At 47.9% G+C, this 18348-nt stretch overlaps 1 protein-coding gene across 1 annotated transcript in view; it reads right to left on the reverse strand.

The window, feature by feature from the left end:
* Positions 1-18348, reverse strand: part of PTPRT (protein tyrosine phosphatase receptor type T) — a 1693536-nt gene that overhangs the window by 510766 nt on the left and 1164422 nt on the right. The window contains exon 10 of the mRNA XM_078652140.1: positions 7765-7966. Within this exon, the coding sequence (XP_078508266.1) occupies positions 7765-7966 (202 nt within the window). The remainder of the gene's footprint in view (positions 1-7764; positions 7967-18348) is intronic.

Genomic DNA, 18348 nt, shown 5'->3' on the forward strand with positions numbered 1-18348 from the left:
TTGTGGTACGCCGCAGATGACTTCGGTGGCTTCTGATCTAAAAGGGGGGAGGCGGACTCTCTGCGTTCTTCCGGCGAGGAACGAGATGATCCAGTCCAGTGCCTTTCCTTGTATTCCGACGTTGCTGAGGCGTTGTATAAGGGTGCTATGACAGACTGTGTCGAAGGCTGCGGAGAGGTCAAGTAGGATGAGGGCAGCTGTTTCTCCGTTGTCCAGTAGAGTTCGAATGTCGTCTGTTGCTGCGATGAGGGCGGTCTCGGTGCTGTGTTGGTCTCTGAAGCCGGACTGTGAAGGGTCGAGGGCTTTGTTGGATTCGAGGAAGGCGGCGAGCTGATTGTTGACGGCTTTTTCGATGGCTTTTGCAGGGAATGGGAGGAGCGAGATGGGGCGGTAGTTCTTAAGTTCAGTAGGGTCTGCTGTGGGTTTCTTCAGGAGGGCGATGAGTTCGGCATGTTTCCAGCTTTCCGGGAAGGTAGCGGAGTTGAGGGAGCAGTTGATGACGTCTCGGAGATGGGGTGCGATAATGGAGTCAGCTTTGTTGAAAATGTGGTGGGGGCATGGGTCAGTAGGCGATCCTGAGTGGATGGTGTTCATCAGGCGGATGGTGTCTTCGGTGGTGATTGGGTTCCAGGCGCAAAGGTTGTTGGAGGGGGGTTTTAGTTCGGAGGTGGGTGGGGTGGACTGGTTTCCAAAGCTGTTATGTATGTCAGCGATTTTGTTGTGGAAGAACGAGGCTAGAGAGTCGCAGAGGTCTTGGGAGTGATGTCGTTGGTGCCGGCGGTGGGGTTGGTAAACTCTTTGACGATGTTGAATAGTTCCTTGCTGTTGTGGGCGTTGTTGTTGAGTCGATCCTTGAATGTTGATTTCTTGGTGGATCGGATCAGTTGGTGGTGTTTGCGGGTGGCGTTCTTGAGGGGGGCCAGGTTGTCAGTGGTTGGGTTTTTTCACCAGGCTTTCTCGAGGGTGCGAAAGATCTTCTTGGATTTCTTAAGGTCATCATTGAACCAGGGGGCTTTTTTGCTACCTTGCTTGGTTTGATTGTTTTTCAAGGGTGCTAATTCGTCAGCACTGTGGGTGATCCATTGTGTGAGGTTGGTGGCTGCTTGGTTTGGGTCCGATGAATTGGCAAGAGGGTTTTGGTGGAGCGATGTGAAGAGCTGGTCGGTGGTGATTTTGTTCCAGTTTCTGCGGGGAATTGATTGTGGGTGGTTGTGGGTCGTAGTCTTTTTGTAGTTGAAGTGAACGCAGCTGTGATCCGTCCAATGGAGAGCTGTGGTGTGATTGAAGGAGATGTGCTTGCTGGAGGTGAAGATTGGGTCGAGCGTGTGCCCGGCATAGAGGGTGGGGGTATCAACAAGTTGTTTGAGTCCGAGATTAGCGAGGTTGTCCAGAAGGGTGGTGGTGTTGCTGTCGTTGTTCTTTTCCAGGTGGAAGTTGAGGTCTCCCAGTAGAATGTAGTCCTCGGAGGGGAGGGCGTGTGGGCTGATGAAGTCGGTGATGTCTTCGCTGAATTGTGTGCGGGGTCCTGGTGGCCTGTAGAGGAGGGTGCCTCTGAGTGTGGACTTGGGGTCGGTGTGGATCTGGAAGTGAAGGTGTTCGGCGGCTGCGAGGTTATCGTCGGTACGGGTCGTGATATGGATGGTGTTCTTGTGGACGATGGCGATGCCTCCTCCTGTTTGGTTTATGCGGTCTTTTCGGATGATCTTGTAGCCGTCCGGGATGGCTATGGCGATGTCGGGCGCTGATGAGGCGTTCATCCAGGTTTCTGTAAGAAAGGCGACGTCCGGCGTTGTGGTGTCGAGTAGGTTCCAAAGTTCAATGGCGTGTCTGTGGACCGAGCGGGTGTTGAGCAGGATGCACTTCAGGTGGTTGTTGTCAGAGCTCTGTTTGGAGTTTGTGGATTTGGTGTGGGTCCTGATGCAGTCGAACTTGCAGGAGTGGCAGGTGAAGGGTCCATGGGTGTGTCCTGGGGCGGCTTGGTAGCAGTTTGGGAGTCGGCCGGGGTTAAGTGCTGAGAGGGTTGCGGCTTCGTACGTTATGCGGGTGGAGTGGAGTTTGCGGGGAGCAGGGGGTCTGGCGCTGGGCGCAGTCCAGGCGCGGACGGGCATAGACGAGCTTACCTTTGGCACGCCTTCGGCACGCATAGGGCGCGTCCGCGGGGCGTGGACGCTGTGCGTCTGTTGCTCTGACATATGTAGATAGTGGAGGGGGGCGGAGCGAGGGAGGAGCAGCTGGGAGGCGGGAGCGGGGTGGAGGGACGGGCTGGGAGGCAAACAAACAACAAAATGGCAGCAGAGACGAAAGCGAAACAAGGTGAGATTGGGGCACAGTCTGGGAAATCGCAATGATATGGGTAGAGGCACCGGCACAATCTGGCAAACATTATTAAACAAGCAGTGCAATCTAGCGCTACAATATAAATCTGGCACAAGTCAATAAGCAGTCAATGCGATATAGCGCTACGATATAAATCTGGCACAAGTCAATATGCAGTCAATGCGGTATAGCGCTACGAAATAAATCTGGCACAAGTCAGTATGCAGGCAATGTGAGCAATGCACAGAATGCTTAGATTTAGCAGTGAGCAGTCAAGCGCTACGATACTGGGGAGCGTGGGGAGCGACCGCTTCTGCACGAGTCAGGACTCATAAGGACTTCAGAGTACATGAATCACGTAAAAGATCCAAACAGAGAGATGCGTCTAAACACAAAAAGAAAATGATTGACGGGAAGTGAGTGCAAAGAATATAGAAAATGCATATTGATATTGTATAGCATCACATTATGATATCGACAGGTTGGTCACATCCTACGTTTAAAAAAAGCATCTGCGGGCTTCTTTTCCCAGAGTAGTGTGCATCATAGTGTAGTTACCATTTCCCCGAGGCAGAATTTGTGTGAGGCGGTGTCCCCTGCGATAAAATGGATGCAGGGGCAGTTTAAATTTAGCATGATCCGGAACCAAAGAATCCTCCTCTGGTACGATCAAGACCCGCTTTCTGCTCCGTCTCTTGATTTTTCCCTTTTGCCAAGCCACAGAGCCTGGACGCACAATCTCCCAGTCTCCAGGAGGTGTAAGTCGAGCATTTGTAGTAGAATGATTGTCGACCTGTAGCCAAGGATGAGGCTGCATGGGTGGTTTAGGTCTTGGGGCTATTGGAGGCAGAGTAGCCAGCACCCGACCCCTGGTGTCCACAGTGGCCGGCAGTGCAGTCTGAGACAAAGCTTCGGAGAGGCCTTGGTGTCTGACATGATCCACAGCTACAGGGGCAGTGGGCTCGCCTGCTTTACCACTGGAAGCTGGGTCGGGGTCTCATCATCCGAGGCGGTGCTTTCTGTGCTAACAAGAAAAATCATCCAAACTTTTCCCTCTGCTACAACAACCTCACCTCGATCCTCATTGTGTCGCCTCTGATGCTGTTCTGGACCCTGTTTTCAGCTGTTATCAGCTGTGTACGATCGCCTCCTTCAGTTCCAGATGGGTAGCAGATCGAAATGGAGGGCAACTGGGGAGCTCCTGGCCGGGACCTCTTTACCAGTCAGCCATTGAGGATGCTGTGCCATATGGCTTTAACCATTGACAATAGCCAATAAGAGCCAAAGGAGAAACCTATTGGCTTGTTCATTCCATACCACCCTTCTTGAGTACAGCCCTTCCACTGTCTGTCCAAAAACGAAAGTCTCTAAAAGTGATCTGAGACCAGGTGGAATGTTTAGGCCGAGCCTAACAGACAGCATAGCTGACTGGTTGAAAAATACATATTTTAGGTTTAACTAAAACTTACAGTGAGCTTAAAGTGTGTCCATTGCTTACCATTGGTTGGCTTTATTGTCACTCAGATTTCCTTGCTTCTCATTTGATGGCTTGCCCTATCTATCTTGTTCCAACTTGTGTTTTCCTTCCCCTGGAGGGTAGCCTTTTTCCCACCCTCTTGATTTCACATACTTGTGTCCTTCCACTACTCACTTTGTTGGAAGTACTACTTCAATGTTGATCAAGCATTTCATGAGAGTGCATGTCAACGCCAACTCCTTCCCCTCCCTTGTGTGCTCTCACCAAATTACCCCTCTGTGCTTTGTGTTTCTCTCTCAACTCTTTTCTCCAGACTGCCTGTGTTGGGGTCATCCTTGCATGCTTCTCACTCTGTCAACTTCTCCCCCACCCCTTGCACTCCATATTCTTCTTCCATTCACACCAGCCTATTTTGTGCCTCTCCCCTGCATTGCTGTTTCCCTTGTTCGCTGCGCCCCCCTCAACCTCTACCCCCGCTGCCACCATCTTCTCCACCTTTTTCCACCTGCCCCAAGGTCCTTTTTTTTAGTGTTTTCGTGTAAAACAATAATCACTTTTTTTTTTGCTGATTCAAGTGGTGCCCACAGTCTTGTAGCGGATAATATGGGCGCTTCAAACTTCATGGGACCAGAACCAATAAACATAGCCCTCTTCGGAAAACTTTGGCACTTCCAAGCTGAATGCAAGTCTAATTTGGAATATCAAAGTTATTAGAAACTGACAATTGTAATTCCTGCCCTTCTCCCAGAGGCTCTAAAAACAAAATATTGTTGGTTTCGAATCCGAAGGCCCATGCTAGTTGGTGCTTATGAAAAGTGATCAAGTTGACACATTTATGTGATAACAACTTTAACGACCTTGGGGCCAACCAATGAAACGTGTTTGTAGTCTCCTCTTGCACACCTCTGCTGCCCAGAGGGAGGGCAAATAACTACTGCTCCTGTCTGATTCTGCAGTTAATATTGCTATATTTGACACATTTCTTGTGTCTGCTTGATTAACAGCATAGAAATATCGTTGGCTTTATTTAATTTCGTGGACTCTGTGGAGTGGAAATGGTTGTACCCATGTGCAGCAATCCAGAGTCCATTTAACAGTCGCGAGAGTGGAGCGCATCAGAGACTCTCGGGTTGGTGATTTGGGAATGTGCCATATCTTGACACCAATTGCTGCCTGCATTGGTTGTCTAGGTACAACGTGAGTAGTTGCTTTTCACACAAGGAAGGGGGAAGGCAAATACACACTATTCCAGCCTCCCCAATCACAACTGTAACACACACACAGAGGAGTAGCGGGTGAGGTTAAGAGAGTTGGCACATGCTCTGTGAGAAAATACTGCCCTCACTCACACAATTCTGACATGCTTCATCATTGCGTGCAGACCAACGTCTGGGGTGGAGCAAAAGGGAGGGGAAGACAATACAAACATGAACAATGACATATAGTAATAAATCTGGGATCACTGAAAGAAGAAGTGCAGTGAAGGTTAAAACTAGTTCAGTGGTGTCTTTGTGCAAAAATGTATTCTTAGACCCACTGACTAGGGTTAAAAACTTTCATCCACAGATTAACCTAGGTGAGTTACTGAGGGTGTCCCTCTCTCTGGGATTTACTGATTCTAGGGATTCCCAATTCTGGGGATAGAGGGAATACATAATCACTGGGATCAGAAAGGTCCTAAGGAATGCTTTTGTATCCCAATATTGTGGGCACTTGACACCTAGCAGAAACATGTCGACAATTTGGCAGTAAGGAGGGGTGAAGGAACTCCTAATACTTTCCTGTCACCACTATCTTTCACGTTTTGAACCCTAGTCAGTGGGTCTAGGAATACATTTTTGCACAAAGACACCACTGAACTAGTTTTAACCTTCACTGCACTTCTTCTTTCGGTGATCCCAGATTTACTACTATATATCATTTTTCATGTTTGTAATGTGTTCCCTTCCCTTTTGCTCCACCCCAGATGTTGGTCTGCGTGGGAGTGTATTGAAGCAAGCCCTATGATGAAGCATGTCACAATTTTGTGAGTGAGGGCAGTATTTTCTCACAGAGCACGTGCCACCTCTCTTAACCTAACCTGATACTCCTCTCTGTGTGTGTTACAAAGTGAGTAGTTCCATATTAAACAAATTTGGTTCCCATCCCGCCTTTTTTTTTCCAAGTCATATTCTTTATAATTGTGCAGAGTCAAGAATCACTTCCGAGGCACATGTTTTGCTCAGAAGGCCACTGATATCAAATGAAGGTGATGCTGAATACAAAAGGATTTAGCACCTAATGCCTCCTTAATCCATCACCAGACACCCCCTGCCCCTTGATGCTACTCAGTTACTTTTCTTCCCTGGCTTGTGATTGTTTTCCTTTTCTCTTCGTCCTTCGTTCCCTGCGTGTGTCCTTCTGTCTCTTTCTCCAGGTCCAAATCTTACAAGGGAAAATAAGTGCTGATCTCCAAAAATTAGGGCGATGTGCTCCACTTGAAATTACGGACTAAAAAAACTAAGCACTGGAACAGTCACATCTTGTGTTCCTTCCTTTTTGGATGGGCTTTAGAGGGGAAACAACACAGTCATTACAACGCACTACCTTTGCAACGCAGCTTTTACAACACAACGGCATTTACATCGCATGCCATTACAACACATGGCATTACAATGCATGCCATTACAACGCATGCCATTACAATGCATTATAGGGTAAGTAATTACTTTTTTTTTGTTTCCGGGTGGGTATGGGTTTGGGGGTACATGGGAATAGTAATTTTTACCCCTACACTATCTGACACTTACCCTACTGTTGCAGTCATTGGAGTAGGAATAGTAATTTTTACCCCTACACTATCCAACACTTACCCCACTGTTACCCTAAAAGTATTATGCGTTGTAATGGTATGCATTGTAATGGTATGCGTTGTAATGGTATGCATTATAATACAATGCATTGTAAAGGTTGTTTCTAAAAATTAGTTTTAATGGCATGCATTGTAAAATCATGCATTGTAAAGGTAGCTGCGATGTAAAACCTGCGTTGTAAAGGCATGCATTCTAATTGTTTGCATTATAACGTCATATATTCCTTTAGAGTCACAACTTTTGTTCTTTTTCTTTCTTTCACCAGCCTCTTTTAGCTATTAGCTTGAGACTCTTTCAATCACATCTTAACAAGGCAGAGTATTCAACTGTCAGCTAATGCAATTGACTATTTCCGTGTATTTCTCTTTAGTGCTACCATTCTCTTTAGTGCTTACATTTAAGTGAATGAATGACTATTTTACAACTATAGCCCACTATTTGGAAATATAAACAAAAGCAGGACTGTATTGAAGGAATGGGAGTGATTAATTCAGTCTATATTAAGCTTCTTCTCTGACTTTAATGTGCTTAAACTGCATACACTAGAACAATAATCAGAGACCTATTAGGTTTGTCAACGCTTGTTCTAGAAATATACCTTACATTAACATTAGTATTCTTTAATCAAACCAGCCCTCCTTACTCAATTACAGTCATGGACTCGCTTATAAAAGGAGGAAATTAGCTAGTTGAATGTTAAACGTTGGTAGAAGTAAAATGTTCTGCTTTTTCATTATAGGTTTATTGTCCCCATTGCTATTTCCCAAGCACCAGCACCAAGCCAAATATCTCACCTTCAAGTTAAGCCAGACACTGTTTTCACAGTCTACAGCAGGGTGAAATGAATGCAGCAATCGTTCAATACATCAAATCTGAAAGGCTTACTTTTTTCAAAAGAAGACTCTAAAATGAGTATAATTTATGCCATTTAAAGTCAGCCTTTAATGAATTGTTCATCCAGGTATCATTAAACTAGTAAATTGTACAGATTATTCTTGCTTTCTATGTTGTACCACTACTTTATGATTGGCCATATTTTATTGCATTTGTGGGTGAACTTAGCCCGAATCTATTGAATCTTCCTGAATATGTAGCAGATGAGTCTTTCTGCTCGCTTACCTGAAATTTTGGTAGCAATCCGTGTAGTGACTGGAGGACCAAAACCCTTTGAAGTGCTGGCTTTGAGAGTGAAAGAGTAGGTGGTGCCTGGGTACAAACCCACAAAGAGGTGGTGAGTTTCATTCCGGTATTTAAAGACTCTACCCCTCTGGCTGGTCAGGTCAGCTGTGGGGTCCAGGGAGCCCACGGCTTTGTAGGTAATCTGAAAGAGAGTGTACAGAGGTAAGAACATCAAGCAGCAGACACAAACTGCAATGCACAATAATGCTTAGATGTAGCACAACAAGAAAATTTATCACAGTAGACACCTATTTACAATAAATGTTGTGCACTTTTTAGAAGTGTACTGTGAATTCAAAATTTCCACCAAAATTTCAGAATATCTCCATTCTTTGTTTTGGGTGAGGAGTTTGCAAGCATTTATATTTGGGCCACTAGACCAAATTCAATCAATCAATCAATCAGTGCAGAGCGCACTACATACCAGTGAGGGTCTCAAGGTGCTGGGGGGGAAGGGGTGCTCCTACTGATCAAAGAGCCAGGTCTTGAGTAGTCTTCTGAAGGCCAGTAGGTCTTGGGTCTGCCGTAGGTTGCTGGGGAGGGTGTTCCAGGTCTTGTGGCGAGGTGGGAGAATGATCTGCCTCCTGCTGTCGTTCTACAGATGCGGGAGACAGCGGCGAGGGCGAGGTCGGCAGAACGGAGCTTGCGGGTGGGGGTGTAGAAGCTGAGTCGTCTGTTGTGGTACGCTGGGCCGGTGTCGTGGAGGGCTTTGTGTGCGTTGATGAGGAGCTTAAAGGTTATCCTCTTGTTGACGAGGAACCAGTGTAGGTTTCTCAGGTGGGGAGTGATGTGACTGCGGCGGGGGATGTCGAGGATCAGACGTGCCGAGGTGTTCTGGATGCGCTGCAGCCATCTCAGGAGCTTGGCCGATGCTCCTGCATAGAGGGCGTTACCGTAGTCCAGCCTGCTGGTGACGAGGGCCTGGGTGACTGTTCTTCTTGTTTCAGTGGGGATCCACTTGAAAATCCTAAGTAGCATTCGAAGGATGTTGAAGCAGGAGGAAGAGACGGCGTTGACCTGTTTAGTCATGGTGAGGGTGGAATTGAGGATGACCCCTAGGTTGTGTTCGTGGTCTGTGGGTGTCGGAGCAGTTCCCATTGTGGTTGGCCACCAGGAGTCGTCCCAGGTCGAAGGGGTGGGCCCAAGGATGAGGACCTCCGTCTTGTCCGAGTTCAGCTTCAGTCGGCTGTTCTTCATCCATTCGGCGACTGCCTTCATTCCTTCGTGGAGGTTGGTTTTGGCTGTGTGGGGGTCTTTGGTGAGGGAGATGATCAGCTGGGTGTCGTCGGCGTAGGAGATGATGTTGAGGTTGTGTTGACGGGCGACGTGGACGAGGGGTGCCATATAGATATTGAACAGCGTTGGGCTGAGGGACAAGCCCTGGGGTATGCCACAGATGATATCAGTGGTCTTAGAGTGGAAGGGGTCGAGGCGGACGCTCTGAGTTCTGCCGGAGAGGAAGGATGTGGTCCAGGGCCTTCCCTCGGATTCCGGCGTTGTGTAGGCGTGTGCGGAGGGTACGGTGGCAGACCGTGTTGAAGGCGGCTGACAGGTCCAGGAGGATGAGGACTGCTGTTTCTCCGTTGTCTAGCAGGGTCCTGATGTCATCTGTGGCGGCGATGAGGGCTGTTTTGGTGCTGTGGTTGCTGCGGAAACTGGACTGGGATGGGTCCAGGCAGGATGTTGTTGTCTTCGAGGTAGTGTGTCAGCTGTTTGTTGACGATTTTCTCGGTGACCTTAGCCGGAAATGGGAGCAGGGAGATGGGCCAGAAGTTCTTGAGGTCCTTGGGGTCCGCCTTTGGTTTCTTGAGTAAGGCGTTGATCTCCGCGTGTTCCCAGCTTTCCGGGAAGGTTGACGTCTCGAAGGAGATGTTGATCGCCTTGCTGAGATAGGGTACGATGGATGCGCTGGCTTTGTTGACGATGTGGTGGGGCATGGGTTTTGCGGTGAGCCGGAGTGGATGGTCTTCATGATCTCGCTGGTGTCCTTGTTATTGATGCTTGTCCAGGAGAGTAGATGGTTGGTGCGTATGGTGGTGGGGGGGGTGGTAGTCGTCGGTGCTGTCGTGGCGTTGAAGCTGTCGTGGATGTCGGTGATCTTGCGGTGGAAGAAGGTAGCCAGTGAGTCGCATAGGTCTTGCGAAGGCGGGATGTCGTTGGTGTTGGAGCTGGGGTTGGAGAGTTCCTTCATGATGTTGAAGAGCTCCTTACTATTGTGTGCATTGTTGTCAAGGCGGTCCTTGAATGAGGCCCTCTTGGCGGCTCTGATAAGTTGGTGATGGCTGCGGGTTGAGTTTTTGTGGGCTGTGTAGCTGTCCGGTGATCCTTCATGGAGCCAGTTTTTCTCCAGATTTCGGCATTTTCTTTTGGAGGCCTGGAGGTCTTCGGTGAACCAGGTGGCTTTCTTGCTGGTGTGGCTGTTGGAGGGTGTCTTGAGCGGGGCGAGGGTGCTGGCGCAGTCGTTTATCCATTGTCGGAGGTTGCGGGCTGCGGTGTCAGGGTCGGTGGAGTTGGTGGGTGGGTTCAGGGTGAGGGTGGTGGTGAGCTGGTCCTCAGTGACTTTGCTCCAGCATCGCCGGGGCAGCAGTTGGGTGCGGTGGTGCGTGGTGGGCTTCCTGAAGGTGAAGAGGATGCAGTGGTGGTAGGTCCAGTGGGGTTCGGTGCTGCGGTCGAAGGAGACGTGGGGACTTGCGGTGAAGATAGGGTTGAGGGTGTGACCGGCGGTGTGGGTGGCTGTTGTCACGAGCTGTCTGAGTCCGAGGTTGGCGAGGCTGGCAAGCAGGGCAGTGGAATTGGCCTTGTTGTTGTTCTCGAGATGAAAGTTCAGGTCTCCTAGGAGGATGTAGGCTGTGGAGGCGAGGGCCTCCACGGCTACAAACTCATTCTTGCGACTATTCACATAGCTCTTGAAGCTAGTTTCTCACTGTGAAAATGCATGCAAATGTCTCCTTGCCAGGGCCAGGTTAAGTGATTTTCCATGGTAGGTAAGAATTTTTGAGGCAATACATACATATTTAATGGCGTAGTAGATTTACAGTTGTATCAGAAAAAGGCAAATGTCCAAAAGTACATTTACGCCCCATTAATACAGGCAGAATGTTCACTTTAATAAAGATTCTACAAGAACATTTAACTCATTGAAGCAATCCAGGAAATCTTTGCTGTATATTTTATTATGTGTTAATTGATTCTATGTGGGTTCTTGAAAAGTTAAAATTTGCTTCAAATTCAGATGTAATCCTAAGGAAGTACATTTCTGACTTTTACCAAAGAATGTCTGAATCAGATTAATTGTATTTTGCTAGTGCTGTTACACTAATCAAAAGCATCATCTGTCATGTGTTTTGAGACAAAATCCATCTCCTAGTTCTTGTCTTATCTGCGCTTGATATATACCAAGTGATTATTATTGTTGAAAATAAAGTAAGTGTTCAGGTTTGCCCAGGATCACACAATTTTGTAAAAGTACGACAGCCAGTATTACAGCTGAGGTCTTCTGCTGACATTGCTGGCATATTAGCAGCAAGACAACATCTATTTAATGTACATGGAGACACAAGACAACGTGTTTCTGGAATATATTTCTGTGTTGTCACATTTTACCATTGGTCCTGGGAGATCGCCAAAAGAGGCATTTAGACTCAATGAGAGGTGTAAGAATATTGATTGCTGATCCCTCCTGTGGTGTATTAGAGGAAAGATCGCACAGTTTTCATTTCTTTCTAAAAACGCTCAAAATTCACTGGTGTGGCTTTATTTAGGCCTAACATGTCCAATATAGCTGCAGGAGAGACGATGTTCAGGATTACCATTGTCAATGTAAAGTAGTTATGTTTAGAATTATCTTGTGTACATTATTTTATTATGGCTATCCGGTACATGTGGCATTGGTCTGTACCAACTAGATGTAAGTTGGACACCCCTGCTTGAGCTCTCTGTGTTATCATAATAAATTAGTCAGATTGCAGTATTGATTGAAATCACTGACACCTAACATAAAGGCAATCTCAGACATAGGCCCTGAACCACAACTAACGACCACACTCAGGCTCCGAGTGCTCAGTAGGGTTTGCATGCCTCCGAATGAAGCCCAAGCTGCTTTGGCTCACCTACTGATTTAAGAGTAGAGCAAATGAGAAAGAAAGCCGATTAAAGGCCTCTTTTAATGGATAACTCTCAAGTTTACGTCTAATTTTGCAACAATCAATAATGGTGTATTTACGGTATTGTGAGGAACCACATTCTTCAACATCTCAGCCTGCTGGTGTAGTTACTCCCAGCACCGGCCCCTGTAGGGCGTGCCACCGGACGGTGACGTGGGGCGGGGAAGGGGCAGGGTGGGAGGTTGTAAAATGCGGGAAACAGACAATTTCAGGTAAGTACCGGGGAAAATAAAACAAATTTTGTTGCGCGCGCTGCATCACATTTGGCGATGCAGCGTGCGCAATAAAATTGTTTTTTTTCTTCTGGTACTTCCTGTAATCGTCTGTTTCCCATATTTTATAACCCCCCACCCTGCCCCTCCCCCGCCCCACTTCAACGGCCGGTGGCACGCCCTACACAGGCCTTTGCTGGTTACTCCGGATCTTTGTTTCACATAGGCAGCCCAAGTGAAAACCCCTCCCAGGCGGCGAGTTGCCTCCCCCTTTCATAGTCCTTTATCCAACTGCGCCCTCTTGACCTTTAGACACATCATGGACAACTTTCTTGGTGCCTAAAACGGTCACAGTTTATTAAGCACTTAAATGTTTTATACATTTGTTTCTCGTGGGCATACATAAAACTTTTGTTGCCTCACTTAACGATTTGCCATCCTAGCTCATTCAGTCCATTTTTGGTTGATATCTGCTTTTAGACAGATCACCTTTTGGAGGGGGGTCCCAATTCCGCGGTCACTGTTGCCAAGGGGTTAGGCTTCAACTTGCTACAGACTTGGTGGGTGTCTGTGTGGACGTGCCCAGGCTGCACGTTCCGTCCTGCTTGCCTTCAGTGCCATCTTGGACCCACCCTGCTCTTCGGGGTCCCTGACGTGTGGCATCTGAAGGACCCCCTCTGAGCACCTCTTCTGTCCACCCTGCGGCTGCATTTAACCTCTCGCTCCTTTGGTACCCCTGCCGTGAGGCATCCCAAGGGCCCTGGGGGAGCCTTCCATCTACTCTCTCTGTGGCTACAGGCCACTTTTTGCTCCCTGCGTGACCCTGCCGTGAGGCATCCCAAGGACACTGCGTTAGCCTTCCATCTACTTCTAGCAAATTCTCTCCTTTTTCTATCCTTCTAGGTTTTTTACCCCCTCACCTCAACCCCTAGCAGCTGCGACACCCTCCTTTCAGCCTTTCTCTGGAGTGGGTGGGTGGGATTCGTTTCTTCTCCTGCTATTGGAGGGGATTGAATGGTCGAGGGGGCTGCTTTCCCCCCTCTTAATCCCCACAGCGGCTTTCAGCCTACTCCCCCTGATTGGGGGTGGCCGAGTTCCATTTGGGGCGACCAATCGCGTCAGCTCTCTTTCCCGGGCTTGCGCCCCGGAGGGGGGGTGGGAGGCTTCCTGCCTCCGGGCGGCATTTGGCCTGGGCCTCCATTGGGTTTGGCTTTGCATGCCCCGGCCCTGGCACTTTGTCACAGTACTCTAGAACCATGTGCTTAACAAACGATGCACTTATATTTAGTATCACCTCCCGAAATCTCACTCTAGAGACTTTAGAGAGCTATTATCTGACTTGATACCTGTGCATAACGTAGGCGGGCTACTCTAGGATTCGATATTCAAACAAATGCAACAGCTACCAGAATAAAAGCAGTAGTACAAGAGGTAAAACTTGTCTGTGGTTATTACAATTTATTAGAAAATATTGCTTATCGGTTAAGGTTTCCAGGCAGCTCCATTTCGTTCTGGAAAACGTGTCAATCCGGATCCAGGAAAGGAAATTCAAGAGATAGTCATGGTTCAGTTCAAATGAACCAAGAGGAATAAAGTTAAATATTACAATTGTTTTAAGAAATAGGCATTGAAATGGAAACTTTGAATCTCTTGTGACACGAAGGTCTCGGGTGACAATATTCATATCTGTTTTAGGTTTGCACTACATAATTTACATTGATGAATAATACAATATTACAAAAAACGTTACCATGCTTACCTTTACAGTTACGATTGTCTTCACAAACTGTAATCTACCTATTAGACCGAAAAGGATATTTTACTTGTGAGTCGATGTTCTAATTAACATTGCAAGCCAGTCAAGTCAAGTCAAGTAAAAATTTGTATAGCGCACTACTCACCCAGAGGGTCTCAAGGCGCTTGGGGGAGAGGGGTTTACTACCTATCAAACAGCCAAGTTTTGAGTTGTTTTCTGAAGGAGAGGTGGTTCTGTGTGAGACGGAGGTGAGTGGGGAGGGGGTTCCAGGTTTTGGCCGCTAAGTAGGAGAATGATCTTCCTCCCATGGTGGTTCTTCGGATGTGTGGAATACCGGCGAGGGCTTGGTTGGACGATCGTAGTTGGCGGGTGGGGGTGTAAAAGGTCAGGCGAGTGTTAAGCTAATTGGGTCCTAGGTCGTGGAGGGCCTTTTGTGCCTGAGTCAGAAGGCGGAACGGTATTCTCTTGTTGACGGGGAGCCAGTGAAGGTCTCTCAGTGGGCCGGATATGTGATTGTGGCGGGGTATGTCTAGGATGAGTCGAGCGGAGGCGTTTTGAATGCGTTGAAGTCTCTTCTGCAATTTGGCTGTGGTTCCGGTTTAGAGGGTGTTTCCGTAGTTCAGTCGGCTTGTGACCAGTGCTTGGGTGACCATCTTCCTTGTTTCGGTTGGGATCCATCGGAAGATTTTTCGGAGCATACGTAGGATGTCAAAGCATGACGATGAGACGGCGTTGATCTGTCTGGTCATCAAGAGGGCGGAGTCTAGGATGAATCCCAGGTTGCGAGCATGGTCTGTTGGTTTGGGTGCGCTTCCTAGGGCCAGTGGCCACCATGAGTCGTCCCATGCAGAGGGGGATGATCGTAGGATGAGGACTTCCGTTTTGTCTGAATTCAGTTTTAGGCGGCTGTTCTTAATCTTCATCCACTCGGCTACGTCTTCCATTCCTTCGTGTAGGTTGGTTTTGGCGGTGTTTGGGTCTTTAGTGAGGGAGAGGATCAGCTGTGTGTCGTCAGCGTATGAGATGATATTGAGGTTGTGCTGGCGAGCGATGGTTGCGAGGGGGCTCATGTAGACGTTGAAGAGGGTGGGGCTGAGCGATGATCCTTGTGGTACGCCGCAGATGAGTTCGGTGGCCTCTGATCTGAAAGGGGGGAGTCGGACTCTTTGGGTTCTTCCGGCGAGGAACGAGATGATCCAATCCAAAGCCTTATCTTGTATCCCGACGTTGCTGAGGCGTTGTACAAGTGTGCGGTGGCAGACCGTGTCAAATGCTGCGGAGAGGTCCAGGAGAATGAGGGCAACTGTTTCCCCGTTGTCGAGTAGTGACCGGATGTCGTCTGTGGCTGCGATGAGGGCGGTCTCGGTGCTGTGGTTGGCTCGGAAGCTGGACTGTGAGGGGTCGAGGGAGCCGTTAGACTCGAGGAAGGCGGCGAGCTGACTGTTGATGGACTTCTCTATGACTTTGGCGGGGAATGGGAGGAGCGAGATGGGGCGGTAGTTTTTAAGTTCGGTGGGTTCTGCAGTAGGTTTCTTCAGGAGGGCACTGAGTTTGGCGTGTTTCCAGCTTTCCGGGAAGGTAGCAGTGTTGAGGGAGCAATTGATGATATCCCGGAGTTGGGGTGCGATGATGGAGTCGGCTTTGTTGAAGATGTGGTGGGGGCATGGGTAGGTTGGAGATTCGGAGTGGATTGAGTTCATCAAGCGGATGGTGTCTTCGGTGCTAATCGGGTTCCAGGCGCGAAGGGTGGTGGAGGGGGCTTCAGTTCGGTGGTGACGGGAGTGGTCTGGTCACCGAAGCTGTTATGTATGTCGGCGATCTTTCTGTGGAAGAACGAGGCTAGAGAGTCGCAGAGGTCTTGAGAGGGAGTGATGTAATTGGTGCCGGCGTTGGGGTTGGTGAGCTCTATGACAATGCTAAAGAGTTCCTTGCTGTTGTGGGCGTTGGTGTCTAGTCGATCCTTGAATGCTGTTTTCTTGATGGAGTGGATCAGTTGGTGGTGTTTGCGGGTTGCGTCTTTGAGAGCGGTCATGTTGTCTGTAGTGAGTAACATTTTCCACAGCTATGCTAGGGAATGGAGACCTCAAGCTAATACCAGGGTGATACTGACTTATATACTTCTGACCTATATTTTGCCGCTTTCTCTGTCTTTCCCTCTGGACCTCTGGGGAACCTTAGGGCCCCCTAGGTCCCAGATGGCTCCCCACATCCTGCAGGAGTCCGCATTGCTCTCACAGACAGGGAGCTGTTAAATATGCAGCTCCGGTCTGTCAGAGTAATCCTTTCATCTGTTTCCCTAAGGGAGGGGTTAATGTGGCCCCCTCCCCATTTTGTTAAATTTTGGATCCAGGGTAGATTTGGTGGGGCTTTTTGAGACTATGGGTGTGGGAGCAGCATGGCCTCCTCACATTATAAATGAATTGCGCCCCTGGGGATGGACTCGATGGGGCCTCTGGAGGCAAGAGGAGGGGGGCACATGGCCCCCCTCCCCTTTTTGATAATTTTGGCTCCTGAGGTGGACCCCCAGGGCATTTTGAGACCTAGGGAGGAGTGCTGCATGGCACCCTCCCAATATATAATCATTTTGGCCCCAGGGGTGGGCTCCCTGGGCCCTGGGGCCTCTGGAGGCTGGGGAAGATGGGCCATGCAGCCTCCCACCCTTTAAGAATACAGCTCTGGAGGTGGGCTCCCCAGGACATAAACACAGTAAATGTGGCCTAGCTGCCATTTTTTTTTATCCTGAGATAGGCAAACAGGATTGCATCTGTTTTTTTTGTGTTTTTTTTTCCTTTTAGCCCCTGGGGGTAGGGGTTTAATATTACATTTGCGCTCCCGCTAGAGTCTCTCGATGCTCTCTCGTACCCAATTGACCAGATATACAATTATTTCTCCACCTTAATTTCCCAAAAACTACTGAATGGATTTACACCAAATCACAAAAAGCATAACCTGCGGACCAACATCTAGGTTCCTGCCAAATTTGGTGGAATTCCATTCAGCAGTTTTTGCTGCAACCTGTCTTAAAGAAGTTTATGGACAAAGCATGGGGTTTTGAGTTTTGGGACCCATTTATTTTGGGGCCCCACTTGACGGAACACCCCGAAACTTTTCAAGCACCAACTAGTCAAAAAGAAGCACCTTTTTGGAAAATGTTGTGGAGTTTAGTTAAACGGTGTAATATATATATATATATATATATATATATATATATATATATATATATATATATATATATATATATATATATATATATAGATATATAGATATAGATATAGATGTAGGTATAAAGATTTAAAGGAATATAGATATACAGATACATAGATATAGATATATATACACATCCACGGACAGATATCTCAAAGTTACAAAGTTACATATGTGTTGTTAACAGTAGTAAAATTCTATTTACTTATGTATACTACTAACCTCCATGATAATTGGTAACACCATATTTGAGTACTTGGTATTCTGGCATAAGTGTGGTCATGACTGTTCTCCTTACCTCTTTTTTACCTATGCCGATTCAGACAATAACACCAAAATCTAAATACACTCTTTGAACAGGAGACTTGGTGCATTAAACTCTTCAGAACGGGCACAGCCTCGGCCCCAATGCATTGGCACAATCAACAGCGCATGGAAGCTTTTTGATAAAAAAAAAAAATGTCAGGGCCTCCCTTTCAGGCAGCAATAAGTGCTGCAATCTGTGAATCGGCAGCTTTCCTCATTCCCTCATGCTGATGGACAGCGCTGCCATAAGAGTCAGGCTCCTGCAGGACGTGGGTTAAGCCTTGATTGCTCAACAAAAGCTTAACATCTAATCTATAAATACCATCAGGTGGAGTACACGCGCCCGGAACCCTCGGATATGCTGTGCGATACAGCTCTATTATGCCTCGCCAGATGCTGCTATTCACACACTCCGAGTTAACTCTCATGACTTATTCACCAGCCACTTCTTCCCTTCCTCTCGCCGCGCGCGCTGCAAATTCAATCTGAGGGCAGCTCAATTTCAGCACAACTGTCAATAAAATGTACCGCGCTCTGCCTCTCTGCCCGTAACCTTTCTCGATATTACCGGATCCGCCGTGAAACACCATGAATAAATCAATGTATGTTAATACGGGAGAGTCGTCAATTCTTTATGAACCGCCTTGTGAAATCTAATTCTCGGCTTTGCCGGAGACGGACTTGGAATTGGCGAGTCATGCGCCGGGCCGGGGATGCGAAACAACAGACCCTAACCTTGCAAAATGAAACACGGGAAAGCAATACAACACAAACCCTCGCCGCCCTGGATTGTAGCTATTGGTTTTAGAATCAGGTCTAAGATGAGTATAGGACCAAAGGAGTAGATTGACTAGTGCAGTTGGTATAGTGGCACCGGGGCCCA

Source organism: Lissotriton helveticus, chromosome 7 (assembly GCF_964261635.1).
Source record: "Lissotriton helveticus chromosome 7, aLisHel1.1, whole genome shotgun sequence".
NCBI classification, from domain to species: Eukaryota; Metazoa; Chordata; class Amphibia; order Caudata; family Salamandridae; genus Lissotriton; species Lissotriton helveticus.